The sequence below is a fragment of the Mizuhopecten yessoensis genome, unplaced genomic scaffold (genome assembly GCF_002113885.1).
Source record: "Mizuhopecten yessoensis strain PY_sf001 unplaced genomic scaffold, ASM211388v2 scaffold673, whole genome shotgun sequence".
Classification (NCBI taxonomy): domain Eukaryota; kingdom Metazoa; phylum Mollusca; class Bivalvia; order Pectinida; family Pectinidae; genus Mizuhopecten; species Mizuhopecten yessoensis.
The window spans coordinates 608,390-634,891 of NW_018403664.1; the positions used below are offsets into that span (position 1 = coordinate 608,390).

General features: G+C 34.1%; 1 protein-coding gene across 12 annotated transcripts in view; it reads right to left on the reverse strand.

Annotated features, from left to right (window-relative positions):
- Positions 1 to 3,109: 3,109 nt before the first annotated feature.
- LOC110451825 (thrombospondin type-1 domain-containing protein 7A-like) overlaps positions 3,110 to 26,502 on the reverse strand; it is a 328,653-nt gene continuing 305,260 nt past the window's right edge. For 10 of the 12 annotated variants that reach the window (XM_021500087.1, XM_021500035.1, XM_021500081.1 and 7 more), the window contains 2 exons: positions 23,437 to 23,524; positions 15,922 to 20,605 (listed from right to left, as the gene is read on the reverse strand). In XM_021500087.1, the coding sequence (XP_021355762.1) occupies positions 18,919 to 20,605; positions 23,437 to 23,524 (1,775 nt within the window). In that variant the 3' untranslated portion in view covers positions 15,922 to 18,918. Of the gene's footprint in view, positions 8,276 to 15,921; positions 20,606 to 23,436; positions 23,525 to 26,502 lie in introns of those variants that run through there. The other 2 variants (XM_021500108.1, XM_021500117.1) reach the window with 2 other exon arrangements.

Here is a 26,502-nt window from a genome sequence, read left to right on the forward strand (position 1 = left end):
TGGGACAGAAAAGTCATATGATTAGAGAACGGAGGTATTTCTACTGTTTGACATGAGGTGTGGTAGGTTAAAGAGTGGGAAAACAAACAGTCTGATGAAGAAAACTTTTTGATCAAAAGGTCTTCAAATTCTTCAAAATCCACATTATATTAATTCTACTTCTTGAGTATACAATGCCACAATATGGCTGTAACCCTGGTTTTATGGTACTAAGAATAGTAACGGAAATTACCGATGGTGGATTTGTTGAGCAACTAGTACAGCTGGCAATCAAAAAGTTGTTTATATGGATTCCTGTCAAGTTTCGGAGTCCAATCAAGGACACATATTTTACTCGGGGATATATTGATTTTAATAAAAGTGAATTATTTTTATTGATATTCAACTTCCAAATACTTATATGTAAAACTCCTTGAACTTTCCGACACATCTATATAGCTTCTTTGTTTCTCAATCTCCACCCCCCCCCCCCCCCCCCCCCCCCCTTCTTTTTTTTTTTTTTTTTTTTCTCTCTCTCTTAGTCTTACTTTCCCTTTTAAACCTCTAGGACCTGCTCTAACCTCTTTTCTATCACTTCTAAACAATGCTTTTATATACCAGACATAATTTAGCTCTAATTTAATTGGACATAAACATAATTAATTATTAATTATACAATGTACCTTGAAATATGCAGTTTATTATAAATGAATATTTAATGAATGAATTGTAATGTAATTGCATTGTTATAAATTTGTAAAAAAAAAAAAAAAAAAGTTTCGGAGTCCATTACAAACAAAGAAGGTTCTTATCAGTAATCGGTGTTTGGAAAGATTATACAGTTCAATGATTAGTAAAATTTGAAAATGTATAAGTGAGATTGTCTTGTTTGTCAAGCACTCCTATATAGTATTGTGTGCAGGAGCTGTAATAGTGTTCACAGACAGGAACTCTTCTTTGTTTTCTCTGTTAACATAATTATATTCTTAAAATGCCAATTATTGATATTGGACATCAGACTAGGCCTATTTAAACAGTGTAGGGGAGACTACTATAATTTAGCTCGTGCAATAAATAATTTTTAACTCTTGAATATAATATTTACAATTATATAAATCATGTATATTTGTTGACAATCCATCCTACATAAACTCCAAGGGAAACAGGCCCAAAAGTCCCTGTGTGTAAACACATTGGCCATTCACCCACTGGATATTTAGGATAAGTTACCAAGTAATGCACATATTGTTACATTTCGGAATAAGATATGGAATCCTTCAATATCTTATAATTCACATTCCAAATGATAGAAGGAGACTCTCGACTCCAACACTACTTAAGGAAAATGCTTTACGTTATGGAAAGTATAAGACATACCATCATTTGTATATAAAATATAAATTTATTTATAAAAAATAAATAAAAGCGTAATGAAAAGTGTTCGGGAGGTTTTACTGTTGCCCAACCAAGCCATGATCCAAACTGATAACTATCATTCTTATTACTTCTATTTCCGGGTAACGCTTGTATCATGCCACTGTATAACTCATAAGTGGATAGAATTGAATGTGGATATTATATAACTCAAAATATTATTAATCTTTTCCTTGAAAATATGTTTATTTCTGCTATGACATTTGAATTGTGCACTCTCCATACACTACCTTTCCTCATACAGTGTAGCAATTCGAAGAATACTTCGTCTTTCTCTGACAGACAAACACAATGTCTCGAATGACGCGGGTTGAGGGATAATTTAGGCAAGATTTATGATCGCGATCATTATCTAATAGGAAAATATTCCATTTCTTCGTATGCTCATTATTGCTAAACATGTAATACATATCAAATAATAGTACGCGTTCATTCTCGTTTTTCTCCTTGTTGATTTAATGGATACACTGCTACCGATAATTCCGGACAAATGATGTGCTGGTTTTTTTTCTGAAAAAATTGCATTGTACGATGTCTGAGGCGATGTTCTTGCATCAGTTTCATTCATTTTTTGGAGTTGGTGAAATAGTGCGTCTCACGATTCCCGATAACGATCGTGCAATTTGTTTGTTCCAGGCTTAATGCTATCGCAGAAGCTATACTATCACGGGGAGACGGGTGACGAAGTCGCAGTACATCCCTCCAATGTCGGAAAAAAGGCTCTATTCTGGTTTGTTTAGCTCTAACGTAAATTAATTGAGGAAAAACTCGATACTGATTATTTGTTTTTTTTATGGATCAGGTTTACAATTACATCGTCTGGGGCTTCAAAAGGTTTCAGAGAAAGCTTGACGTAGTCAGTTGGTGGGAAAATACAAATGACTACAATAATTCAATATCAAAATGTCATAGTAACCAAGTTATGTTGTAAATCCCTGGATTCGTTAAGGAGCTACGGAATGTTTTTACGGTAGGCCATGCCCTAACAGCGACCTCATGTGAACAAATTGATGAAGATAGTGATTTTTGGTTTTATTTTTACTCTACGGTTGATTATTCAATCTTTAAATGCTTTAATTTTCAGTTCAATACAAGTTTATTGACGCTAACTAACATGTCACTACCCTTGATACATTGTTTTACGTCAGTCATAATATCTGGGGGTTCAATGATATGCTTTCTGGGTTTTTTAAGTCATTATAATGATTCAAACTGAGCAATGTATGACTTTGATATACTTCCAGTATGACATACAGGTTAATCCAGGGATGCCAACATAGTGTCTGTTTTGTGTATACGTTTGTATATGTTTGGTGGTCGGGTTTCCTTGGTTCCTGTTTTGTCCTTGAAATGTAAAGTAAATTGTGCTGCAAATTATTAAGTGTCTTTGATTAAATCTGATCCTTGTCTACGTGGATATTTTATCTGATATTCTTCTTGCCCGACTAATCCGACGTCACCTACCTTGTGTAGGACAAACAAGCTGTACTGCTGCGCTATTGCATAGCATCCTGGTCAGATCATCTTTAAAGGAAGGGTTTCTCTCCAGAAACTAGCTCTTTATATAGTTATACAGCTGCATTTAATCTTTTATATAATCTCATCAGGAGATTGCTCATGTACACTGTTTAAACTTGTTGAAGGGTTACAAGACGACACGTGTAATATAGAGAAAAGAACAACGACTAAAAGCTCATTTTTTTCAAAATTTTATTCTCTCCTTTGCTTTGCAATAATGATGTCTTAGGAAGAGTAAACCGAATAACTGCCACCAGGGGGCGTTTTATGTTTAATTTATCGCTAGTAGGTGGCGGTCTTTTGTCTATATAAACGATAACAGTAAGTGAATTGTTTGATAACTGCAAACTGATTTGGTTGTACATGTTTATGTTGCAAAGAAACTAAACCAAAGCTGCCATAATATATATGGCATCAATGAAACCCCAAAAATTCTGTGACATGAGGTGTATTTACATTCGGATACTGTTAAACACTAAAGAATCACATATGTTTGAACAGGGTAAGCTGTAACAAAAAATACTTAACACTGACAAGGAACTCCCTGTAAGTGAAATTGTTCTATCAATCAATCATGTACTGTAAAACTTAAATTTGTGGAGAAACCAAAAATAGATTGATACACAGTTATATGTTTTTCCAAGAAAGTCACCGAGTATTTATGCAATCAAATTTTATTTTTGGGAAAGGAATTAATATAAGCTCCAAGTTTGTTTTCCCATCCCATATTTACAGTTGTATTTGTAATATTGCTGATTATATTGAATAAAATATTGTTTAAATTAAATTTATTTTCAACGAATAAAAAATCTATTGGATAATATACTCACTCTTAAAGATCAGATAAGATTATTTGAAATCGAAATGTATCGTAATGTGAAATTATTTCGTTACAGAAAGACCAATGAAAGTCCTAGCGTCCTGATGTTCTATTCCAATGATATCGCTGTTAACAATCATCATTTTGCTTGACGTAAGAGAAAATATATAGTATATGATTAAAACGATTCCACTCTTATGTTTGGATGATGAATGAAGAAATAGACAATATGTTTATATTAAAACTTACAGGAGTCAAAGCATCAAATTGGTAACATAAAATAATAATCCACCTCAAATATTTAGAACAGTTTATTAACGAACGGGTATGGATGGGAAAATATCATTTGCTTTGCAAGAGGAAAATAAATGGGAATTCAATTCATGATATGCAAAGCTGTACATTGTGAAATGAACAGGACACATTTTATACAAAGATGTAAAATGCTTACATTGAGATAAATACATTTAGTAATTTAAATACTTTTATTGATTTACAAACATACATATGTAATTCAGTGACAATCCTAATTGAATAAACAATGATCATTAAGGTGACGTAACGAACTATACGTAACCGATGTGGAACAGCAAGGGGATGTAGATCAGATGAGGCGCTGAGGAAACGATGGAAATGATCTGATGTTCTATACTGCAACGAATATATTGTTCTTAGATCAAATTTTCAGCAAAACGTGATATATGATAACCAAAATGAATTATAATGAAACAAATACAATGTCCTTTCAAATGTTATGTGTTAAGGATTGAAGTGTTTCCACCAAACCTGTGAGATGTGAGATTGAAACACTAACAGCAAGACAGATACGCCACACACTTTATCACCATTACCACTTTTTAAAACATAGGTGTTTGGGAAACTGAATGATGACGTATTCTGAGGGTTAAGATGTTATTTAATAAATTTGAAATGTACATCATATTGCAATGCGAAATCTGGATATACAAACACAAAAGACATTCTACGATGCAACGATAATGTTATCAATCATACAACACTAACCCACGACTTATACAAGGTAACGTTGAATACATTAGGAATGGTAGCTGGGTATAAGTAAAAGGTTTCATATTTAGCCATTCCCATAACCGATACGGAACGGGAATAGTGTTGCTATTTTCTGTTTTTTTTATGGGATGCGTTCGCTTGGATAAAACATGGTTTAATTAACACTTCAGTGTTTTAGTTGGTTATTTACTATACATATACTCCATAAGAAAAAGGCACTGTATGTTCGTGACTGGATGGTTGCTTACCCACAAAATCCTGTTAAAAACCTTCTGTGTTCAGAAATACGTTTGTCTTTAGTAATGGTGAATGAACTCAGGATGTGAAACATCGCCTGGTCACTGCGGTTGTTATATTAAAAAGTTGAAGAAAAGTCTTTAAGTGGGGGCATTTGTCTGTTACTTTCCTTCGCTTCAACAAGTTTCCGATGGAAACACTTAAGTTACATTCATGAACCAGAGACCTGATTCCCATTACCTTAGTTACAAGTTTACAGTAATGGTATTTGTGGTTTATATATTTATCATAAAATTACATTAACAAACAGATTATGTTAAGTAATATTTGAATATGACAACTAGTGCCAGTCTGTACAGCTATTTATCCAATATAATTAAGTTATATTGCAAAAAGCTGAATACATACAACTGAATATTACTGGATAATTACTATCTTCAGAAAAACACATTTTCCGTTGTTTCAAAACACACCTTCTGATGTTTCAATTATTGTTTTGCAAACAGTTTTGTGATTTTATAATAAATAGATTTGAGTATGAATATTACGTCATCAACGCGTCGTCACACTGTTCTCCTCCTAAAATACCCAGCTTATGAAAGACGATCCAAAATAATAGCGGACACGTAATACAGTCAACATACATGGAAGAAAAGCGATTATCGATTCCACTAACGGACAGTCACTGTTTGAAAAAGGTTGCAAATGGAAAAAGGGATTCGGAAAAAATATCACAATACATTAACATAATTATTTACAACTTAGCTTTAACGGTAAATAACCCGACAACTGGCCATGGCGTTTACAAAATTTCGGCTTCCGAAATCACCATTTATGGAAAGTAGCCTTTATGTTTTCACAGCTTCACAAGCTTAACGCCAGCTGAATATACGTCCCGTAAAGATTGGCACGGTTCCAATAGAACCTTCAGATTTTTCAAATTATCAAAAGTCAATCTTACCAACGTTAAGTAAATCAGGTATTTACCGCTTCGCCAGGAACATTATAGAATAATGGTCGCATTTCTGAGGTAATTCAATTTTACATAGGGGCACACATCTTTAATGTTAAAATCGTTAAATCAAAACAAACTCAACAAAACTTTTATTTACAATAATGATAAAGATAATATCTGTAAACAGTAACAAAACGGATATCAGTGCGCCTCTCCTGATCATGTGGTTAATACAAATACAACTGTAACCCAAAATATAGATTACAGCAATGCTCTATAAGTTCTGATAAAATGTGTAAGATTATTGTAATTAATTTAATCAGCATGTAGATAAAAAGGACACTTCATATAAATCGTTAGATAAAAGACAATAATATGTACACATATTATACCTAGTTATACCTTATATCAATAAATAATATGGATACTCGATCTTTAAAAAAGTGTGTCAAAAAGGGATTGCCTAGCATTTCATCTTATACCAGGAGCGTGGCCGCCTGATTCGTGAGAACTTTTTTTATCTGGTTTTCTTTTACAAGTAATGAAGGCCGCAGGTTGTATCATGTCACGTGTAAATGGGTCCATGTCCTAACTATTTTACAGGGGTTTTGTCTTAGTGGTTTGGACAATGCGGCCGAGAGACCAGACGTACCTCTTTATATAATATTTTGATTGAGTAAATTATTGAGGACGATAAACGTATTTTTGTTTTTAAAATAGGAATATAAACTGTGGTGATTTGTAGCAAAACTCGTCTATACACTGGTTAATCCACTTTCATTTTTAAGTGATCGCATTTCGTATTTTCAGGTGTGACCGTTTAAGCTAGAAAATATTTCATATCATTATTATAGCAGATTCATTACAGCTGATCCTGCAGGCAAAAGTTTGTCAAGTTTTTCTTATTTGTGTAGATCATAGAACTACCAGAAGTTGATGGTAATATTTAACCTGCAATACATACTTTGTGCTATCTGATAACACTCATAATGTAGAAGAGGTAGATGTTTTGTATGTGTTACGTATTTTTTTTAATGTTAGTAGTATACAGCAAAGGAAAGTGATTAAACGTGTATATGTGAAACTTTTATTTCTATTGAACTATTAGATCGTGTGATATTTTAACTATGAAATGTGTGTTATATTTACCATCAGAAGGGTTAAAATACTGTATTTACAAGCTGTAAATGGGTGTATTTCTTGCTTTGATCCTGCGACCTTACCCCGGCTACTACGAAAGCATTCATCAAAGAAGCAAAGTCATTTTGAAAAGTAAACTTTATATACAAAATATCACTGTTCTGCATTTAAACATTTTCAAATAAAAAAACCACTTTTCATTAAAAGGAGTGTTATAAGAAAACAAGTGAGTTTACACATAGTGACAAACAAACGATATATTATTAACAAAAAAAATGCACGGTACCTTATCGCAACCTATTGAAATGTAGGTCGCGTGATAGACGGCTAGGTCATGTGACAACTAGCTGTTTATCGGTTGAAAAAGTAAGATATATCATAGAAATTGTCAACGTTTCTCACATATCTTAGCTGGTATTAACTGTAACAGGGTACACTGTTTTTTGTTAAAAAATGAGCTTTTTCAGACGCTTATAAATACAAATTACACACAGTTTAAATGTACAGTAACATTTGCGGCATTCGGTTTGTGACTGGAGAATTTAATGCATAATGAAGGCTTACATGGTATGAAACTGTCCTTAACAAAAATCCTAGGAATTCAGCAAATCGGCCGGCCAATTTTATCCAATACTCTTTTTGACAATATTTTGTTTATACGAGAATATTTCGTATGTAGTCGATTTTTTTGTCAGAAATTGAGATTTAATGCTAATGGCGTCACATTACCTATTAGTACAACAATTTTAACGAATATCGCATCATTCGTCTGAGGCCTACGCACGTTAATCTCGCTGTACGATAAATATGTCTGTTCTTTCTGAGATTACAACAAATACACACTACATGTTCTTTATCGTCTCCTGACCGACCATTACAAAACGTGCTTTGCGCCATTGACCAAACCCTGTGCGCTAGGGACACATTTTATGGTTACTATAGCAACCAATGACCAACAAAAGGTATGAGGTCAAAGTTCGGCACACTTTTCCGCTGGCACGTACACAGTGGTAACGACCGCTGTGGTCTTCTGGCAGCTGGATGTGTCGGTAGCGTTGTCTTGGTTACCGTTGTTACCAATGACGACACCCATGGATTCCATAGAGCTACACCTTTTCATCATCATTCTTTTCATGTTAGCCCTGTCCTTCCTCACACTCTGACTGTAAATCGTAAAAACATCGAAATTAGTAGAGATACATATTAAATGATTTCAGTAATGTTTTGTTTGCCTTTAACACTAATTAAGATATTTCAAATTAACAAAATTAGTATAAATATAAATTTTTTTCCATGTAAAGAGCAAATACATACATGTGTACGTATCATGGCTGATGTCTAAGTAATACACAATATGAAAGTGTGTTACCTGTATTATTCCACATTAACTTGTGTATTTAATTTAATAGTCGAACAGTCACACAAACATATATCAGACAATGGTTTATTACGCTGTAAGTTTGCGTGTATTGGTAGAAATCTGATCACAATGATGACCATGGTCAGTCATCATTATACAGAGATTTGTCATTGTTTTTGTCGTTGAATTCATGTGTCAGAGGTATGTCTATATGCTCTATACTAACAAGTTTTCAAGTGTAACTGTGTGTTGTCAATTACTCTTTAAGTTTAAGTAAAAAAACAAATAGGCATTACAGAAACAAAAGAAACAAGTACTGATGAGACCAGCCTACTGTAAGTATAAGCCTTAATTAGGACCCTAATGCCGATGAGACCTGCTGACTGTAATTATAAGCCTTAATTATGGCCCCTAATGTTGATGCGACCAGTCTACTGTAAGTATAGGCCTTAATTAGGGCCCCCTTATGCTGATGCGACCAGCCTACTGTTAGCATAGGCCTTAATTATGGCCCCCTAATGCTGATGCGACCAGCCTACTGTTATTAAAGGCCTTAAATATGGCCCCTAATGCTGATGAGACCAGCCTACTGTAAGTAAAGGCCATACTTAGACTGTAATTATAGGAGACATCCATGTAAACAAAACATCGACAGGCATTTGTTTACTTGTGCAAAGTACATTGGTTCCCTCTTGTAAAAGACAATTGATCATGATTCTCAATTACTCGACAACGTCAAGGTAGAAACAGTCTGTTTACTAAAATGTCACTGACGTTTAAAAGAAAACGATCCCTGCCATACCATCAAGTTGTACATTAGTTGCTATAGTTACTAGAGTTCGTCATGATGGATATGCCTAACGTATTGTATAAATCGCCTTGTGGTAGTTAGCCTATAATTGCATGTGACGTTTTGTAGAGATCGCATTCAACCTGTTGTGATTTGTAAAGCTCGTCTATAAACTGTTGTGATTTGAAAAGCTCGTCTATAACCTGCGGTGATTTGAAAAGCTCGTCTATAAATTGTGGTGTTTTGGTAAAGCAGGCCTGACACCTGTGATGGTTTGTAAATCTCTCCTAAAACCTGTTGTGGTTTGTAAAGCTCGCAAAAAAGCTGTGGCGTTTTGTAAAGCTGGCCAATAACCAGCAAAGTATGATCTATTGCGTTTTGTATAGATTGCCTATAGCCTGTCTAATTTTATTCCAAAATCAGGTGGAACAGAAAATAAAATAATTTGTTTTACGTACAGATAGTAAAACATTTATAATTGAATCATCAAAACATGGCATACTATTTCAGAGACAGGAAAAGCATTGCTAACTGACAGATTCGTCATTAAGGCGATACCAAAATGCTTCTGACTAGGAAAGCACATGCAAAAGTCACGTGCAAGGCATGTTCAAGGAAGGTATCAAACTGGCATGCACTTGTGTATTGGCATAGCCAGCATGGTCTTTAATCAACTTGGTACAGGCATTGCGATCCTGAACTAAAATTCTAACACAATGCAGATAGCTTTTGCATCTTCGTGAGTACTTAACGTTATACCCAACATAATTTCTATAACCCATTGCGATTTTTATTATACGTTTTAGCTTCATTGGATCGAATGCATTAAAAGGATAGTTAATTAACAATTGAAAACAAAACGGCTGTTACGATCGACATGATCTAACATGGAACTTATGTCAAGCATATAACGTGTAATAGCCTTGCGTTACTATATATGTAATTACTTGACTTGACAACATCAATTTTATCAGGCATTGTATCGGATTTGGGGATTTTTATTCTAATTTCTCATTTTCTTGTCTTTTTTTGTTATACCGAACAAGTGTAAACCATTTCACCTAATGTACATGTAAACAGGCCGAGAAAAACCTCGGATGATTACTTTATTACCAGTGCTAGAGCAATTCCTTTAAAACAAGGGTATTCGTCATTAAGGGACAACACAACATTTTAGTGGAACCATAAAGGCTAGCGATGCTATATCCGGAAAACTGACCCAATTTTTACCAATAACGTTATCTCGTGTCACATGCGATCGAGCTTGGTGATGTTCATATAGCGCCAGGGATATAAAAGTCGTCCGTCAGGAAATATGAAATTCCAGCATCATTGACGCGTTTATGTCAGGCTAGCGCTTTTACTACAGCTCGGGAGTCATGAATCGTGACCATTTCGTTAACAATGCCCGTAACTTCGGACATCGCACACATCATTCTAATTCAGAGCAATTTTGAGAGCAATTCTCTGAAGATACTATTTCTTATAATTGAGTTTGTAAAATATTGATTTCTTCATATATTATGAAATTATTAATAACATATTAACATAAATAAAACTGCATTATCATTTCGAATATAACATTATTCAATTCTTTAGTATGGACACATTTCACTGCCCACAAGCCCACCTAAAGCCTATTGTCAGTAAGGTCTGTAATGATTTTTTCCGAATACTATTGGCTACACATTTCCTTAATTTGTTAAACAATTTCCAGTACGTTTTTGGGAGTACTGATTACCCGCCCAGAGTCAGTTAGAACGAAGCCTGCTATACAATGTAGGAGGTACGATTCCATACATGTACATAACAGTAACATTGTGTTACATAGTAACGACATTTCCACGACCACACGTAAATTCGTAATTAAACTTTTACACAGATAATTCAATTTTGTCCTTGACTCAAGATTAATCAGTGATATCAAAGATAATTGATCACCGCTAATTTATAAATAATGCGATAAAAATAATTACGTTTTATATTCACGAGGACTGTGTTTGAAAAGTGGAAAGATCCATGCATTATAACCTATTGACGAGTTCTATTTCAATTTACTTAGCGAGGCATACAGCTGGTCAGAATCCTATCAGTTTGATTTGTTTCAATTTCTTCCTGATAGTGCGCCATACCAAAGTATTTGGCGAAAAGGAAGCTTTTCACAAGACTAACAGTAAATGTTATTCAGACACGTCTATTGAAGAATAAGGATTCGAGCTTCGCCTCAACCCAAGCATAGGCCAGAATCTAACAGAAACTACACTTCCCAGACAACCAACTATCATTCGTCATCGCAAAGAAAAGGAAATGAAATGAAGTATCAAACTCTGAAAATTACTGTAACAAATGCACGAGGCGATACGTAGGCCAACTATCTTAGGACGGAAACCAAACAGCCCATGCGCAAGACAATCAGCTCAAAGGACAATAGACTAGTAATAGAACTGGGCGACACATGCATGTTCAGTGGAACAGAAACCAATAACAGGAAATAAAGCTATCAATAGGATGTTCCGGAAAGATGGTGAAATCCCAAGCACCTTACGTAAGAACCATGCACTTCGGAACAATGTCAGTTAAAGACTTTTAGAACTTGGAACAAAAGATGAGTTGAGATAGAAGTTGCAGTATGATGGTAGAAAAGGTTTGCTTGCAGAGAAGGAAATTTATACCAATCAAAACTTTGATATGTCCTTACCTCTCTGTTACCAAGACAACTGAAGCCTTCCATCAAAATTGATTGCACGGTGCTACTTGGGATCCGGTTAGTCAAACAGATATCAGAGTTACAGTGAGGTCACCCACCTGTTACCATGGCTACCTCACTAGACTTTGGTGGCAGTGTTAGGTTCACACAGGAGGTATATCCACGGGATATCCAGAGGATCCGAACAATACTGTTGTCAAAGTAACTACCCGTGTTGACCTATTTTTGCAAATTTGTAAATGCTGCTAATTTTGCCATCATATCATCAACGCTTACAAGAAATTTAGGGTCTGGTTTTGCAGCACTGAGTGTTATCTACCGACTTGTAAATATGTTTATGAACGGTACCAGCTGATACAAACAACATTGTTACAACCCAAGGTTAACACCACACTATAGCAATACGTATTACACACACAACCATCACATATAGTGAACTATAACACGAGTCCAGATCGTATTCAAATATCCATTATTTCAATCTATATTGCTACGTCGATAATTGATACCGTACCTATATCGGACCAAATGTAAGCGTGACGTATATCAATCTCTTAGTTTTACCTACAATAAGCTTAATTAAAACATGAAAAGTATAGTAGATTTCTGACTGAACATAACGCCTTGCCGCTGTTGAAATAACAAACCCACGCTAAAAAGGTGAGCGCAATTAAAGATTAATCATAACTAAGACGGTCAATGTAACCTGTCATGAATTAGAAATGAGGTAAACTGGTATCATAAGTGTGACAACCACACGTGTAATAAGTATTAGAACCAATGGCTATTAACCTTAGTATAACAACACTGCACTAAATCACTAACGCATACATGTACTTTGATAATTACCTACACTAGCGATTCAAGTAGATAGCCTACATCTCGTCGTGCTGTACTGGCAGTTTTACCGATGTAACCTAAACCTATCTGTTATCAACTGGCATTTCAAATGGTTATGCTGTTCTGTTTTCGTATTATTGCTTAGAATGCTACGATGATAGATGAAAATACGATTTGATAATTGAATTGTCGAAGCTGAAATGTGACGAGAATGAAGCTGATTACATCCCTTCGAGAAGGCCGAGATTACAAATAGATGTCGAGATTTATGGTATGTCCAGTTCAGTAGTCTACACAGAATTCATTTTACACCTCATAATAGAAGCTTAGGAAGCTTCATACAGAAAACAGATCATTTTATAAAAGAATCCCTGCAGAATCATGACGGTCCTTTAAGTAAATTTACTTATCGCGACCACTATTGGTGACAAAAGACGACGTTCAATAGCAGGAATATTTCACATTTTAAAAATTTATTCAACGCCTCGATTTGTGCGACATTATTTTTCTGTGGTATTAGCACAATTGTTTCCAGTGTAACCGTATTCAACGTGCTGTACTATTATTGTATTCTGTGTATGTATTACGCAAGGCGATTTATGTCATTCACAATCCCAAGAGTATAATCAGACAAGATTTAGAATTCAAGTCTGAAATCGTTTCTTTTCCTCCATCAGTTTAATGTTGTTGTTGCATTAAGGTTTCTCCTTCTGTAGACTGTCAACTATTATAAATAGAATTCCTTATTCAGTAATAATGCTGTGGAAATGGACCTCTTGGCAAGAGTCCAAGATTGCTTTCATCAAGAAGAATATTAGTTGCGATTCCTTACGAATTCGATGGACGTGAATGTTCAGCCCTCGTGTCTTTATTAATCAATAGTTACATAATTACCACATATATTATATCCAGTTATAAAATGTACACTATAGAAACCGTTCAATTCATGCTAACTAGTGTTCTCAGATGTTAATTTTACTGTGTAGTTTATCTATTCAATTTTTATTAATTTTATCTCTATTCATTCTATGGCACTTGAAAATTGGTCAGTTCAATATTTTGCAACCGTTCTGTATAGGTCAGATTCCAAAGAATAGATATCGATTTTCAATCCCATCAATATCCTACACTCGATAGGAATTCCACACAAGCAGTACATTCTAGATGAGGTCGGACTATCGAATGATTCCATAAACAGTTTTCAGCAACGTGTGAAATTAAGAAATCAATGTTTGTGTATGTAATCAACTACTTATATTACAGACTAACAATTGTTCTGTAACTTTTATATAAATCTGAATGTTTACCACAAAAGCAAGACTGTGAGCGTTATTATTGCCATATGCTCTGTTCATTCTAGTAAAACAACCGTCATGTAGATAATATTTAACCTGTTCATTCTAGTAAAACAACCGTCATGTGGATACCCTTTTACCTGTTCATTCTAGTAAAACAACCGTCATGTAGATACCATTTAACCTGTTCATTCTAATAAAACAACCGTCATGTGGATACCCTTTTACCTGCTCATTCTAGTAAAACAACCGTCATGTGGATACCCTTTTACCTATTCATTCTAGTAAAACAACCGTCATGTAGATACCCTTTTACCTGTTGATTCTAGTAAAACAACCGTCATGTAGATACCCTTTAACCTGTTGATTCTAGTAAAACAACCGTCATGTAGATACCCTTTTACCTGTTGATTCTAGTAAAACAACAGTCATGTAGATACCATTTAACCTGTTCATTCTAGTAAAACAACCGTCATGTACATACCAGTTAACCTGTTCATTCTAGTAAAACAACCGTCATGTGGATACCATTTAACCTGTTGATTCTAGTAAAACAACCGTCATGTGGATACCACTTAACCTGTTGATTCTAGTAAAACACCCGTCATGTAGATGCCCTTTTACCTGTTCATTCTAGTAAAACAGCCGTCATGTGGATACCATTTAACCTGTTAATTCTAGTAAAACAACCGTCATGTGGATACCACTTAACCTGTTGATTCTAGTAAAACAACCGTCATGTAGATTCCATTTAACCTGTTGATTCTAGTAATACAACCGTCATGTGGATACCATTTAAACTGTTCATTCTAGTAAAACAACCGTCATGTAGATTCCATTTAACCTGTTGATTCTAGTAATACAACCGTCATGTGGATACCATTTAACCTGTTAATTCTAGTAAAACAACCGTCATGTACATACCAGTTAACCTGTTCATTCTAGTAAAACAAACGTCATGGGGATACCATTTAACTTGTTGATTCTAGTAAAACAACCGTCATGTGGATACCACTTAACCTGTTGATTCTAGTAAAACACCCGTCATGTGGATACCATTTAACCTGTTAATTCTAGTAAAACAACCGTCATGTACATACCAGTTAACCTGTTCATTCTAGTAAAACAAACGTCATGCGGATACCATTTAACTTGTTGATTCTAGTAAAACAACCGTCATGTGGATGCCATTTAACCTGTTGATTCTAGTAAAACACCCGTCATGTAGATGCCCTTTTACCTGTTCATTCTAGTAAAACAGCCGTCATGTGGATACCATTTAACCTGTTAATTCTAGTAAAACAACCGTCATGTGGATACCCTTTTACCTGTTGATTCTAGTAAAACAACAGGCATGTAGATACCATTTAACCTGTTCGTTCTAGTAATACAACCGTCATGTAGATACCCTTTTACCTGTTCATTCTAGTAAAACAGCCGTCATGTGGATACCATTTAACCTGTTAATTCTAGTAAAACAACCGTCATGTACATACCAGTTAACCTGTTCATTCTAGTAAAACAAACGTCATGGGGATACCATTTAACTTGTTGATTCTAGTAAAACAACCGTCATGAGGATACCCTTTTACCTGCTCATTCTAGTAAAACAACCGTCATGTAGATACCATTTAACCTGTTGATTCTAGTGAAACAACCGTCATGTAGATACCCTTTAACCTGTTGATTCTAGGAAAACAACCGTCATGTAGATACCCTTTAACCTGTTCATTCTAGTAAAATAACCGTCATGTGGATACCATTTAACCTGTTCATTCTAGTAAAACAAACCCTTTGACAACAAAGAGGAAAAGATAATTGAATCAATGTTATTTATTTTTAAACGAATTGTTCGTGTTACAGTTCCAACACAACCACCTGACAAGACTTGCAAGTCTTTTTCTACTTGCAACAAATACGTTCAATTGTCAACGGAAATGTACCGGCCATTTTTTGTTCATTAAGAGTCCTCTTACAGCACGTACAATGTAGCATTCTGTTGACAAAGTACCAAGTAATACTGATAGATGTACTTACAAATCACATGACCTACGTATGGGGAGAATAATATGATGAAACAAAACATACATATCTACTTCACTGTATGAAATAAACAGGAATATCAAAATGATTTCGAAAACAATGACTATTTACATACAATACGGAGTGATGATTACATATCCTCAGCTTTTTTACACAACCTCAGCTTTTACCATGGCCAAGGTGTGCTTGGTTAAACGTTCATTAGCAACAACGATATATATTTAAAACTAAATATATTTTCATCAACAAACATTTACATCAGATAAAACTCAAGTTATGTCTTCCGAAAGTAAAATATTGTGTTGCTCATTATTGTTTTCAGAACATCAAACCGTGAATCTAACGGCTTTTAAAAGCAGCTGAACTGGTTTAAAACAGCATTGGGTACCACTTTATAACGCCGCCACACAATAAGTGAGATGTAAGTAGGACGTCACTTAATATTACGTTTCTAACATAAAATATGTTTGATGTTTACAAGATGTGAACATAGGTAACTTGACATTAACATATACATACATATATAACGTTTTGAGAGCAATAATTACACAAATCTTGATATGCACGATGATTTACGTAAATCAATCTCCACTAACAAAAATATAGCACATCTGTAGCGCGACTAAGAGGGATCACTGCACAACTGATTATAGCTGTAACGCCATTGCAAAATCATAGCGTGACAATAGAGTGAATTTAATCCCACTAAACCGATTTCAGATTGATACTGACAAAGCCAGTTATATTTACAACACGACCATCGAATAATACCTGAAACTACAGAGGCTGTAGATTTAAATTACGGAAACCTGTTGAATAAAACAACGCAATTTCTCAGTATCGATTATGTCCTCCAAACCTGATCAGATACCGTACATCTAAAAACAGGACGCATGGATATTCATTTCAAGAATAATTGATGCCAAAAGTAACACAGCAACTATTTAAATGAGTGTTATTCTTAAAATGCATCAAATCTATGATTTAAGCAGGCGGTAAAATTCCATAAGTATGAGACCATACAGTGTTTTTGTTTATTAGGATCAGAAGCAGGCAAATGAAGCAATGGTTATTCAGCATGCTCGGGATTGAATCATGCAACAAATTAAAGCATTACAATGAAGATTTGTTTGGAAAAAACGCGAGACTGCGAAAATATTTCTTGATCAAGTCTGATAAAACAGGTTTTACTGTCTGTAAAAGGCGTTACTATGAATCTAACTATAGAGTTGTTAATCCCCCATATTCTTGCACGTGATTCTATAATGTATAGTTCATTATTGACTATATGAGCGAGCATCGATCTTCAAAAGGCTGCTTCTTTATTCGTCCTTTCTATTCTAATTTCTCTCTAAAATTCAAAAAAAAATAAAATGTTTTTGCTAATCATCATCTTTATTCCTATATTCTCCTGAATGTATATCAAATCAGTAATGATCAATACGGACAGGTCTTTTATCATTTATTTTTAGATTTCTTTTTCGATGGACAATATGGATTCATATCAAAGAGTACTAATAACATAAACGAAACTCAATACATTTCAACCTAATTCTATCTCGACATCGTGTTATGTTACACTTAATAATACATAAATATTCAAATAATAAACCATAAACAACTGCCTTTATTGTTATATCCTATCAAAACTTTTAGTGATAAAAACATTCACTAGTTACATACCTTGCAGATGGTAGGTTTATATGTCCACTAGCGCCTATTAATTATTGTTTAGAATTACATCGGATATCCATTAAGCATCTAAATACAAAGATTGAAAATCTTAAACAACAGTATTACCCTTGCATATTTTCAAGTTTAACAAGGTCAAATCTAGGAATAAGACGATCTTTACACTTGTGATAAAAATCTGTTTAGAATTTGTTCATCAATTCTCCAACCTATAAAAATATATACAACATAAAAATGATAAAAATTGAGCAATGGAATCAATTCATTAACACATATGTTGAGATATTGTGATATGAAAACAAAACTGGGACGTTACTGACAGGTACATGAGTCTAACAGGTACACCAGTTGAGCAAATAGGTATTGCAAATACCAAATCATATTAATGATATTTAACATGCTTACTTAAAAGTTTCTTGACCTATTGCAATCTTAAATCAATAACAAATGAAGCTAGTATTTGAATTATCTCGAAGTTTCTCTGCCAACCACCGCACTTGCTGGAAACTATCGAGGTGTGTTCACGGAAGATATATAATTACTTTGAAAAATAACAATGTATCTTTCATAACTCTAAGTCACATTATACAACAGATTACCTAACAATATATATATACTACGGGGTATTGTTTCAACGAGCCAAAGCAGAAAAGAAATGTGTATGAAATTAAGTTTCAATTTTCAATTAAAAATAACTCTTTAACATTACTTTAGGCATTACTTTTATGAATAGAAAGTTTTCAAATAAAGAAGCTACGAACAACTTAAAAACAAACATGGCATACAACAGATAACACAAAAATACGCATGCCAACATTCAATTATGAACACGGGATACTTAATTGGGATCTAGCAAACTCTCTCATTCCGACAACCATGACTGAAGACATCAAAAACATTATTAAAAAGATAAAACGGATATATGAAAGGGATGTAATATCAAATATATATTATTAAAAATACGTTCAATTTATTTCTCTTGGGTCATAACAATTAATGTTGAAATGGTTACAGGTAATGAGAGTGTTTTTGGAGGAAACTTGTCACAATAGCGATTTGCATTTTCCCTAAACAAATTCTTATAAAATAGTTTCTTTCCATGTGCGCTCACTACCAGGGGCATCGGACATATCGTTAGAACTGGTGGTCTTGTTTCCGTCTTTACTGACGTGATTGTCCGCTACGGCTCGTGGCAGAGACCTACTCCTGCGAGATGACGGTGAGGAACTACCTCTGCTACGCGTGTCGGAATTCCTTTTCTGTAATTTATGCAATTTCTTAGCCTTCCGTGGCTTGTCTTTGAGCACAGGGGAGGAATCCTCTCTAATGCTAGGATTAGCACTGGATGCCGAGCAAGTGTCTGCGATTACTCCTGAATCGACTTGAGCAGCTTCTAATGGATGTTGTAGTTTTGTCTGGCGCTTCAACTTCGGCCGACCAGGTCGAACTACCTCCACTTTTGGAGATTCACTTTCACCTTTTGGTTGATTTTGATGTGGCTGCTGAAAGTCATCAGGCTCCTTTCGTGCACCGCCGTTCCATATTGTTGTCAATCGTCTCGGTGCACCACGATCACGTGATTTACACATGTACAGTCTATCACTTCCGCTGTCCGACTCAGTTTCGTTGGTTGAATAGTCAATTGAACTTTTGTTGCTATAGATACTGCTACAATCCGCTAGTGGTATATCATTCTTGACCGAGTTATCGTTATTATTGTTGTCATTATGTAGCAGAGGGACAGCCTCTGATTCTAGGGATGGATACACTTTGGACGGTTGGTCTGGAGACGGATCCGACAGCAGGGGATCGTTTTCCGTGTCCGACTCAACGTCAGACGGAGAGGTAGATACAGTCGTGCTTTGGTCAAAACTACAACCTTGTCTTCTATCCGGGATTGAGTACAAAAGCATATCATAAGGCCTCTCATCTCTAGATAAGGAGTCTATCTTCCTTGTAAAATCTTCAACAAGTACATTTAGACTTTCCATAGTGATATTTTTAGGTGGAAATTCACTAGTCTCCATCAACGATTTCAACGACGAGGATGTAAATGGCTTTGTAAGGTCGTCATTTGAAGGTATCGAAACAGTATCCGGAACGTTCGCTGAGGCATCATTATTTTCTGCGGCTTTGCCCATAGGATATGACGACACAGACGTCCCTGTCACAGATGCAGTCGTCACTGACGTAGACAAGGCAGAATCTGAATTTGTCCTTCCACGATACGGATAACTATGACATTTTGGAAAGAAACTGTGCATGCCATCCGACTGTTCCGAGTCTGACCTGATGGGAAATTGATGGACAGATCGAGGTGATATGGTAGATGCAGACGACATTTCACACGGAGAAGCTTGCATGCAGTTATTATCTGTGGACATGCCAACATGCTCAGGAAGGACTATCGGCATTTTGACGATGGTCTCATTTTTACAATCATGCAAATCTTTGTCAGAAGGGGTGTTGGAGGAAGCGGAAGTGCAGGGACAAACGTGGGTCAGTATTTGCGACAGGCTATTGCATTCCCCGTGGTTATCTTTGGCCTGAACATATGAACCTACACTCATGTTGCACTTTGTCTCCATCATTCGATCGTTTGGCAAGGTGTCTATTGGAGAAGGGATTGATTTACAAACACTGCAGTTATCTGGAGTTGTGAGCCCATCCGGGTTGTTTCGGGAAGTCGAGCCGGTATTACTGGCACTGTCTAGTCTGTCTAGACTGCCTTGATTCCGGGGGCGAGGGCCGTAGTGCAAGAAATCACTGTACAGAAAGAAGCAGAGAGAGAAATAGACCACAAACATTAAAAACACAAAAAATGAAGCAGAATGGTGTACTGTATACATCTGTGACAACCAATTACCTCACCTGATTCTACGCTGTCTGTATTAATTCAAAAAGTATTTGACAATCATTAGTATATTCAATTGATCAGGTTTAATGCCATAAACACAAAACTGCAGCCTAAACAAAATCAACAGATCGGTTGATCAGTTCATACGCACCAGTACTGATAATTACGTATGTTGTTAACTATATATCTTGAACTTGAATGGCATACCATTATATTCGAATATTTTGAAATTGTAATTAATTCATATCAGTTTTGGTTATTTTTCCAAAAAGGGTCAGAATATTTTAAAAACATTTTGTGTATATTATTATATTTTGAAATTGAAATTTGTGACCATTATAAAGCAGAAGCAGTAATGCAGAGCGATATGGCAAAAATGTATATATCACAAAACTACCACGAATAGGCTAAAATGATACTGGACTATATGTCAGGGGTCATATCTAAATATATAGTCAGGGTAGCAGGGTCACCTAATGATGTATACAGCACATATACTGACCAAACTAAACAAAATTGAACAACAAAAGTATAATTACTGAGAGTATATCTACAATATACCCAATACGAAATAATAAACACATTCAAGATAAAACATAGGTAATATTTCACATATATGTATAATTTAAGGAAATGCATAAAATAAAGTATTGAAGCATACTAATAACTACTGCAATTCTACTGCAAACTAAATGTGATCGATGCTACGATAGTATCTAACCTCCTAATTCTTTTTTTCACATCAATTAAGTTAAACTTTGCAAACTTGTATTTTAACTGTCTATTACAAATATCAGAACGGTTATTTAAATCTTGATAACTAACCATGATATGGTCCTATTTACTACCATTTTGCTTTATCTGAATATTTGTAAATTGAATTATATCAACTTCTACAATGAGCAGCCCATACCTCTAAGAAGATGTACAGAGAGGAGAAAGGTGTGTGTTAATAGCCAAGATACCCCTTAATGAACTGTTCAGCAGTCTTCTACAATCTAATACCACCTTCAAATCTAAAAACATGTTCAACTTTTCTTATTATAATAAAGAGATCTTAACGTAGATCGGGAAACAAAACTACATATTTCCAACTTTAACCTTTATTAGAAAGATTTTACGTAGATTTAATTTAAATATGAAGAATACAGATTTAATGCTTTATAATGAAATGTTAATAGGGAAACCAATAACTCTGGATGTTTTATTTAAAAACTCATTAAAAAGTCTGTTCTAAAAGAGCATAGCAAGGCAGGAATCCTATTAAAGTAATACAGTGGAAAAAATATGAGTTGGTGATTGTGTATTACTTTTCTTAAAAATGATCTGCATAACAAAATGTTTAAATATATATTTGATAAATCAATTCATTTTTTAATTCGGTAAATGAATAAATCTGTTATAAACTGCCTTAAATGTGGTTGAATTACTGGTTTTAATGGAAATTGATAATTAATTATGTAAAACTTAGAAAGCGCTGACTAGCTAAGCAATAAGAGGTTCAGCCATCTATAAATTATTTACAGGGAGAAGGACACATTTGAGACAATATAAAGGACTATATCTGTATGTGGAGCCAATATGTCATAATACCACAACTAAGTGACAAGCCTACTTTACTACAGCTATGTCCCTACCTATAAATTATACTACAACTATTTCATGAGACCAAATTTACAACACTAATTATATCACTATAGCTGTTACGATGCTGCAATGTTATCATGTCTATCTTTATCGCACTACACTGAACTAAAAGGGAGATAACTATATGTCAACACAGGAACTTTTTATTTAATGGTTTATAAAACACAAGTTAACATCTTCATTGGAAAATCATCTTTACCTCTTTGGCAGATTTCTTTTAATATATTCTAATTTCTTACATTCCTTACTTTTCCTTATAGAAAATGAGTTAGCACTGTAAGTATAAACTAGCTATATTATTGTGCTAGTCATAGTTAACAATCACCTGGGCAATATCAGTTCATGTACAGTTGGCCAACATAGCATTAGTGATTGCTGCATGATGTTTTGTTCAGTTAAATCAGTTTTATTTTAATATTATCTGTAAGGTATGGCAAATGAGAAAATATCCCTTCATGATAACATTTTTATTAGATAAGTCATTTAAACAATTTAACTATTAAGCTTAGATCAATTATCCTTTCATATATCTAAATCAATCCTAAAACTGAATTTGAAGCGAAAAAAGATATTTATACAGAAGTAAAGAAGATATAGAAAAGAAATATGATAACATATAACAACCAGGCAAGGGAGACAATAGGTGATATTCAAAAACAGACAAGGGAGATAATTATTAATGCATGTATTTACAGACAGACAAGGGAGATAATTATTAATACATGTATTTACAGATAGACAAGGGAGATAATTATTAATTCATGTATTTACAGACAGACAAGGGAGATAATTATTCATACATGTATTTACAGACAGACAAAGGAGATAATTATTAATACATGTATTTACAGACAGACAAGGGTGATAATAATCAATATTTTACAAAACAATTCTAGAAATAAATAAGGAATTAGCAATCAAAGAAAAAAGATATATATATATATATATACATTGTATTGCATAAAACAAGCATAGGTCAGACATTAAGCTAATATAAAATCTACATTGTAAGTAAATGCAGAAATGCCAAAAAAATATTAAATAAATAAAAATATGAAAAAATATTAATAAAATATGAGAAATCATCACTTACCTCATGTTGTAGAGGGCAACTGTGACAAATATCACAAATATTGTGCCCACAGCGATGACAGCATAAGTCCAGATATTTAGTTGTCCTTCTGTAGAGAGGAAACATGTAAAGCATGTTATTTTACTTTTCAAAAAGTCTTTTTAATGTAAGATTAATGGGAGATGCTTGCAATAAAAGATAATAACATATTAACTCACAAAAATATAAATTGATATACATCCTTTCAGCTCAAAATAAACAATCGGTGATTTGTTTTTAAAAATCAGAACACCAAAATGTGTTCAGAGTGAGAATGAGAACTAGAATTCCAAGTAAAGATTTTCAGCAGTAATATTTTGGACTACAAAATCATTAACGGACTAGCTGACAATTAATATGTCACAAGCAAAGAGGAAAAGTGGACATGAACGAATATATAGACGCTGACAGCATGGAGGACTTCCACACATTAGTGCTTTAGCCGATGACAAACCCAACTCATTTGAACATTGTTAATATCAAAGTAGAAGAATAGACAGACATAGACTTAACAAACACTTCAAATTTATTCCACAATTCAGTATCAATACAATTGCGTATGATATGTCTATAAGGTGATTCCAGTTTTTCAATAGAAATCTGAGCTGAAAGTTAGATTTGAAATTGTTTCGATTTTCCCCCGGAACAAATTTCACGCATGGATAAATACAGTGAACACCGTGAATGGGACCTTGACCTCCACGAGGGAGTTATTTTTGGAAGTTAATTTGAACTTTTCTCCTTGCTCATTTTGTGAAGAATCCAGGCGTGAATGTATTTGTTGATTGTATGGGAACCCGACAACAGTCGGTAGATTCTATAACAGCATCGTTATTTGACATGTCGTCTGAAACTGAGGAACCGTGGATCCGAGACGCGTGAAACTGATAGCGTTTGAAGTGAGTGATCTTGCGACGGAGCACAGGTTCGTTACAAATGTCTGAAATGACGAATGTTTGTGTGTTCTGTGACTCATATCAGTAGGTCTGTAACATATGTGTCAGTAGGTCTATAGAATATGTGTATTTCAGACATTTATAACGAACCCCTGTTGATCAGTGCAGTGTAACAGACGATATTTCTGATAAATTGCATGAGCGTTAAAATTGTTTCCATTGCCGGCATTGGTGATTTCAACCGATGTGCATTTTGTACGATATTGCAGACCTTGGTCTTGTTTTCGTTGTAATAAAAGTGTTTTTTATTTTATTTTTTATTTTGCACATAAATTTACAATGACATTATCAAATCTCACAATGCCCAGCGATATTTCAGCAGCCGTCATGTTTATTTACATTGGATAGTGTAGTTCCGGTCAGTGTTGTAATTAATACGCTAAGAATTGTGTCTCGTGCGGCATGGTAATTAAAGTCCCATCAACGACACAGCTTTCAAAGAGGCTATATAGTGACAATGCCATGCAAATGTAAATATATAACCTTTTACAGTCCAAATACATTTGACAGAGGAAAATGCTCAACCATTTTTTAATCAATTAAAGCAACAGTACATCTATAGCAGTGGTTCAAATAAACTTTAAAAACATCCGAAAGTCTGGCAGCCTGTCATCAATGCTGCAAAACTGAAAGGGTTTTATTCTCACCTTTATGTTACATTTGTAAGAATTATTCTATGTAATACTATACAATATATAATACACTGTGTATACTTTATATATACTGACTATAGGAATAGCCTTATCTCCATTGGTTCACCTCAATGTCAAGGTTGTTGTTAAGTTACATGTAACCCTTTAACAGTTAATAAAGAAAGTCACAAACATTAAAGTTTAGACATTTCAAATGTTGGTGTCAACACAAAATTATTAATAACAGTTTAATTAAGTGTTAATAGGGAAATTGGGACAAAACTAAATAATCAAGGGGGCATAATGCTTGTAGGATCTTAAAAATATCTTTTGTGTGTAGTTAACAAAAGACAGTTATGTTTCTCAATTCACACATGATGACTGGTGGGTCTTATATGACTTGCATTTTTTATTAGTACATGAGTTATCAAAATACATATTTGGCACCCATGTTGGAAAGGAATGTGCACCATGTTGTACAAATTAGCCAGTATATTTATGTGTAGAAAGGTACTGTCCTTTCTTCTTCAGTATTACATTCATTATATAGATAGTGCAATTACATTATTGCTGTTTGATGATAAAATGTGTTTATCACTTAATTTAAATTAAACATAAAATAGTGTTAAATTAATAAGGTGGCAAATACATTTTATGAATAATAATTTTTGTAAAGACTTCATTCCAATTAAGATCAATTTTCACTCGCAATTTTTCCTAATATTTAACTCCTTCTTGTTCTCCACAAACCATATTTTGAATAGAGATCCGAGATCTAAAGTTTACTTAAGGTATTACTGTTTCAGGTCTGAGTAAAAGATAATCAAAAAGTCTAATTTCAATGATACAATATTGGAACTCTGTGACACTTTCTGTTTATTGTTTTTCATTAAGTAATTTTGTTATTTTTTAACACAGATTATCATGCAACTTTAACCCATTCTAAGAATATCTTTCAAGTTCAGTTCTAGTTAATCACATTCTAAAGGATTGATGTATGCCATCAATAACATATAGTAGCAACATTTACATGTTTAAGTTGGAAATACTAACTAATTATCATCCTATGGTAATTTTCAACCTTTCTTCCTAACTCAAGAACAAAAATAAGTTATACCATTTGTTAATGAAAAACAAATACAAAAAAGATGGATTTTTACTTTTCATTTCCATATTAAAATAGTCTGCCGTACAACAGAAATATTTCAAAGTCATATATAGGAGTAATATACAATATTTGATCAGATCTTGATTATGAAGTATAAGATTATGTAATTCAGTTTTGAGTTACATAATTGTGTTTTTAACACAAAGTATGCACCACATACACTATATTACACAGAGAAATATAGCTGTGTGAAGCTGGTAAATACATAAATTTATTAAAATTAAAATCATCATTTTTGAACAAGATTGTTTCCAATCATGATTTATCTTGAATACATTGAAATGTTTCTGTC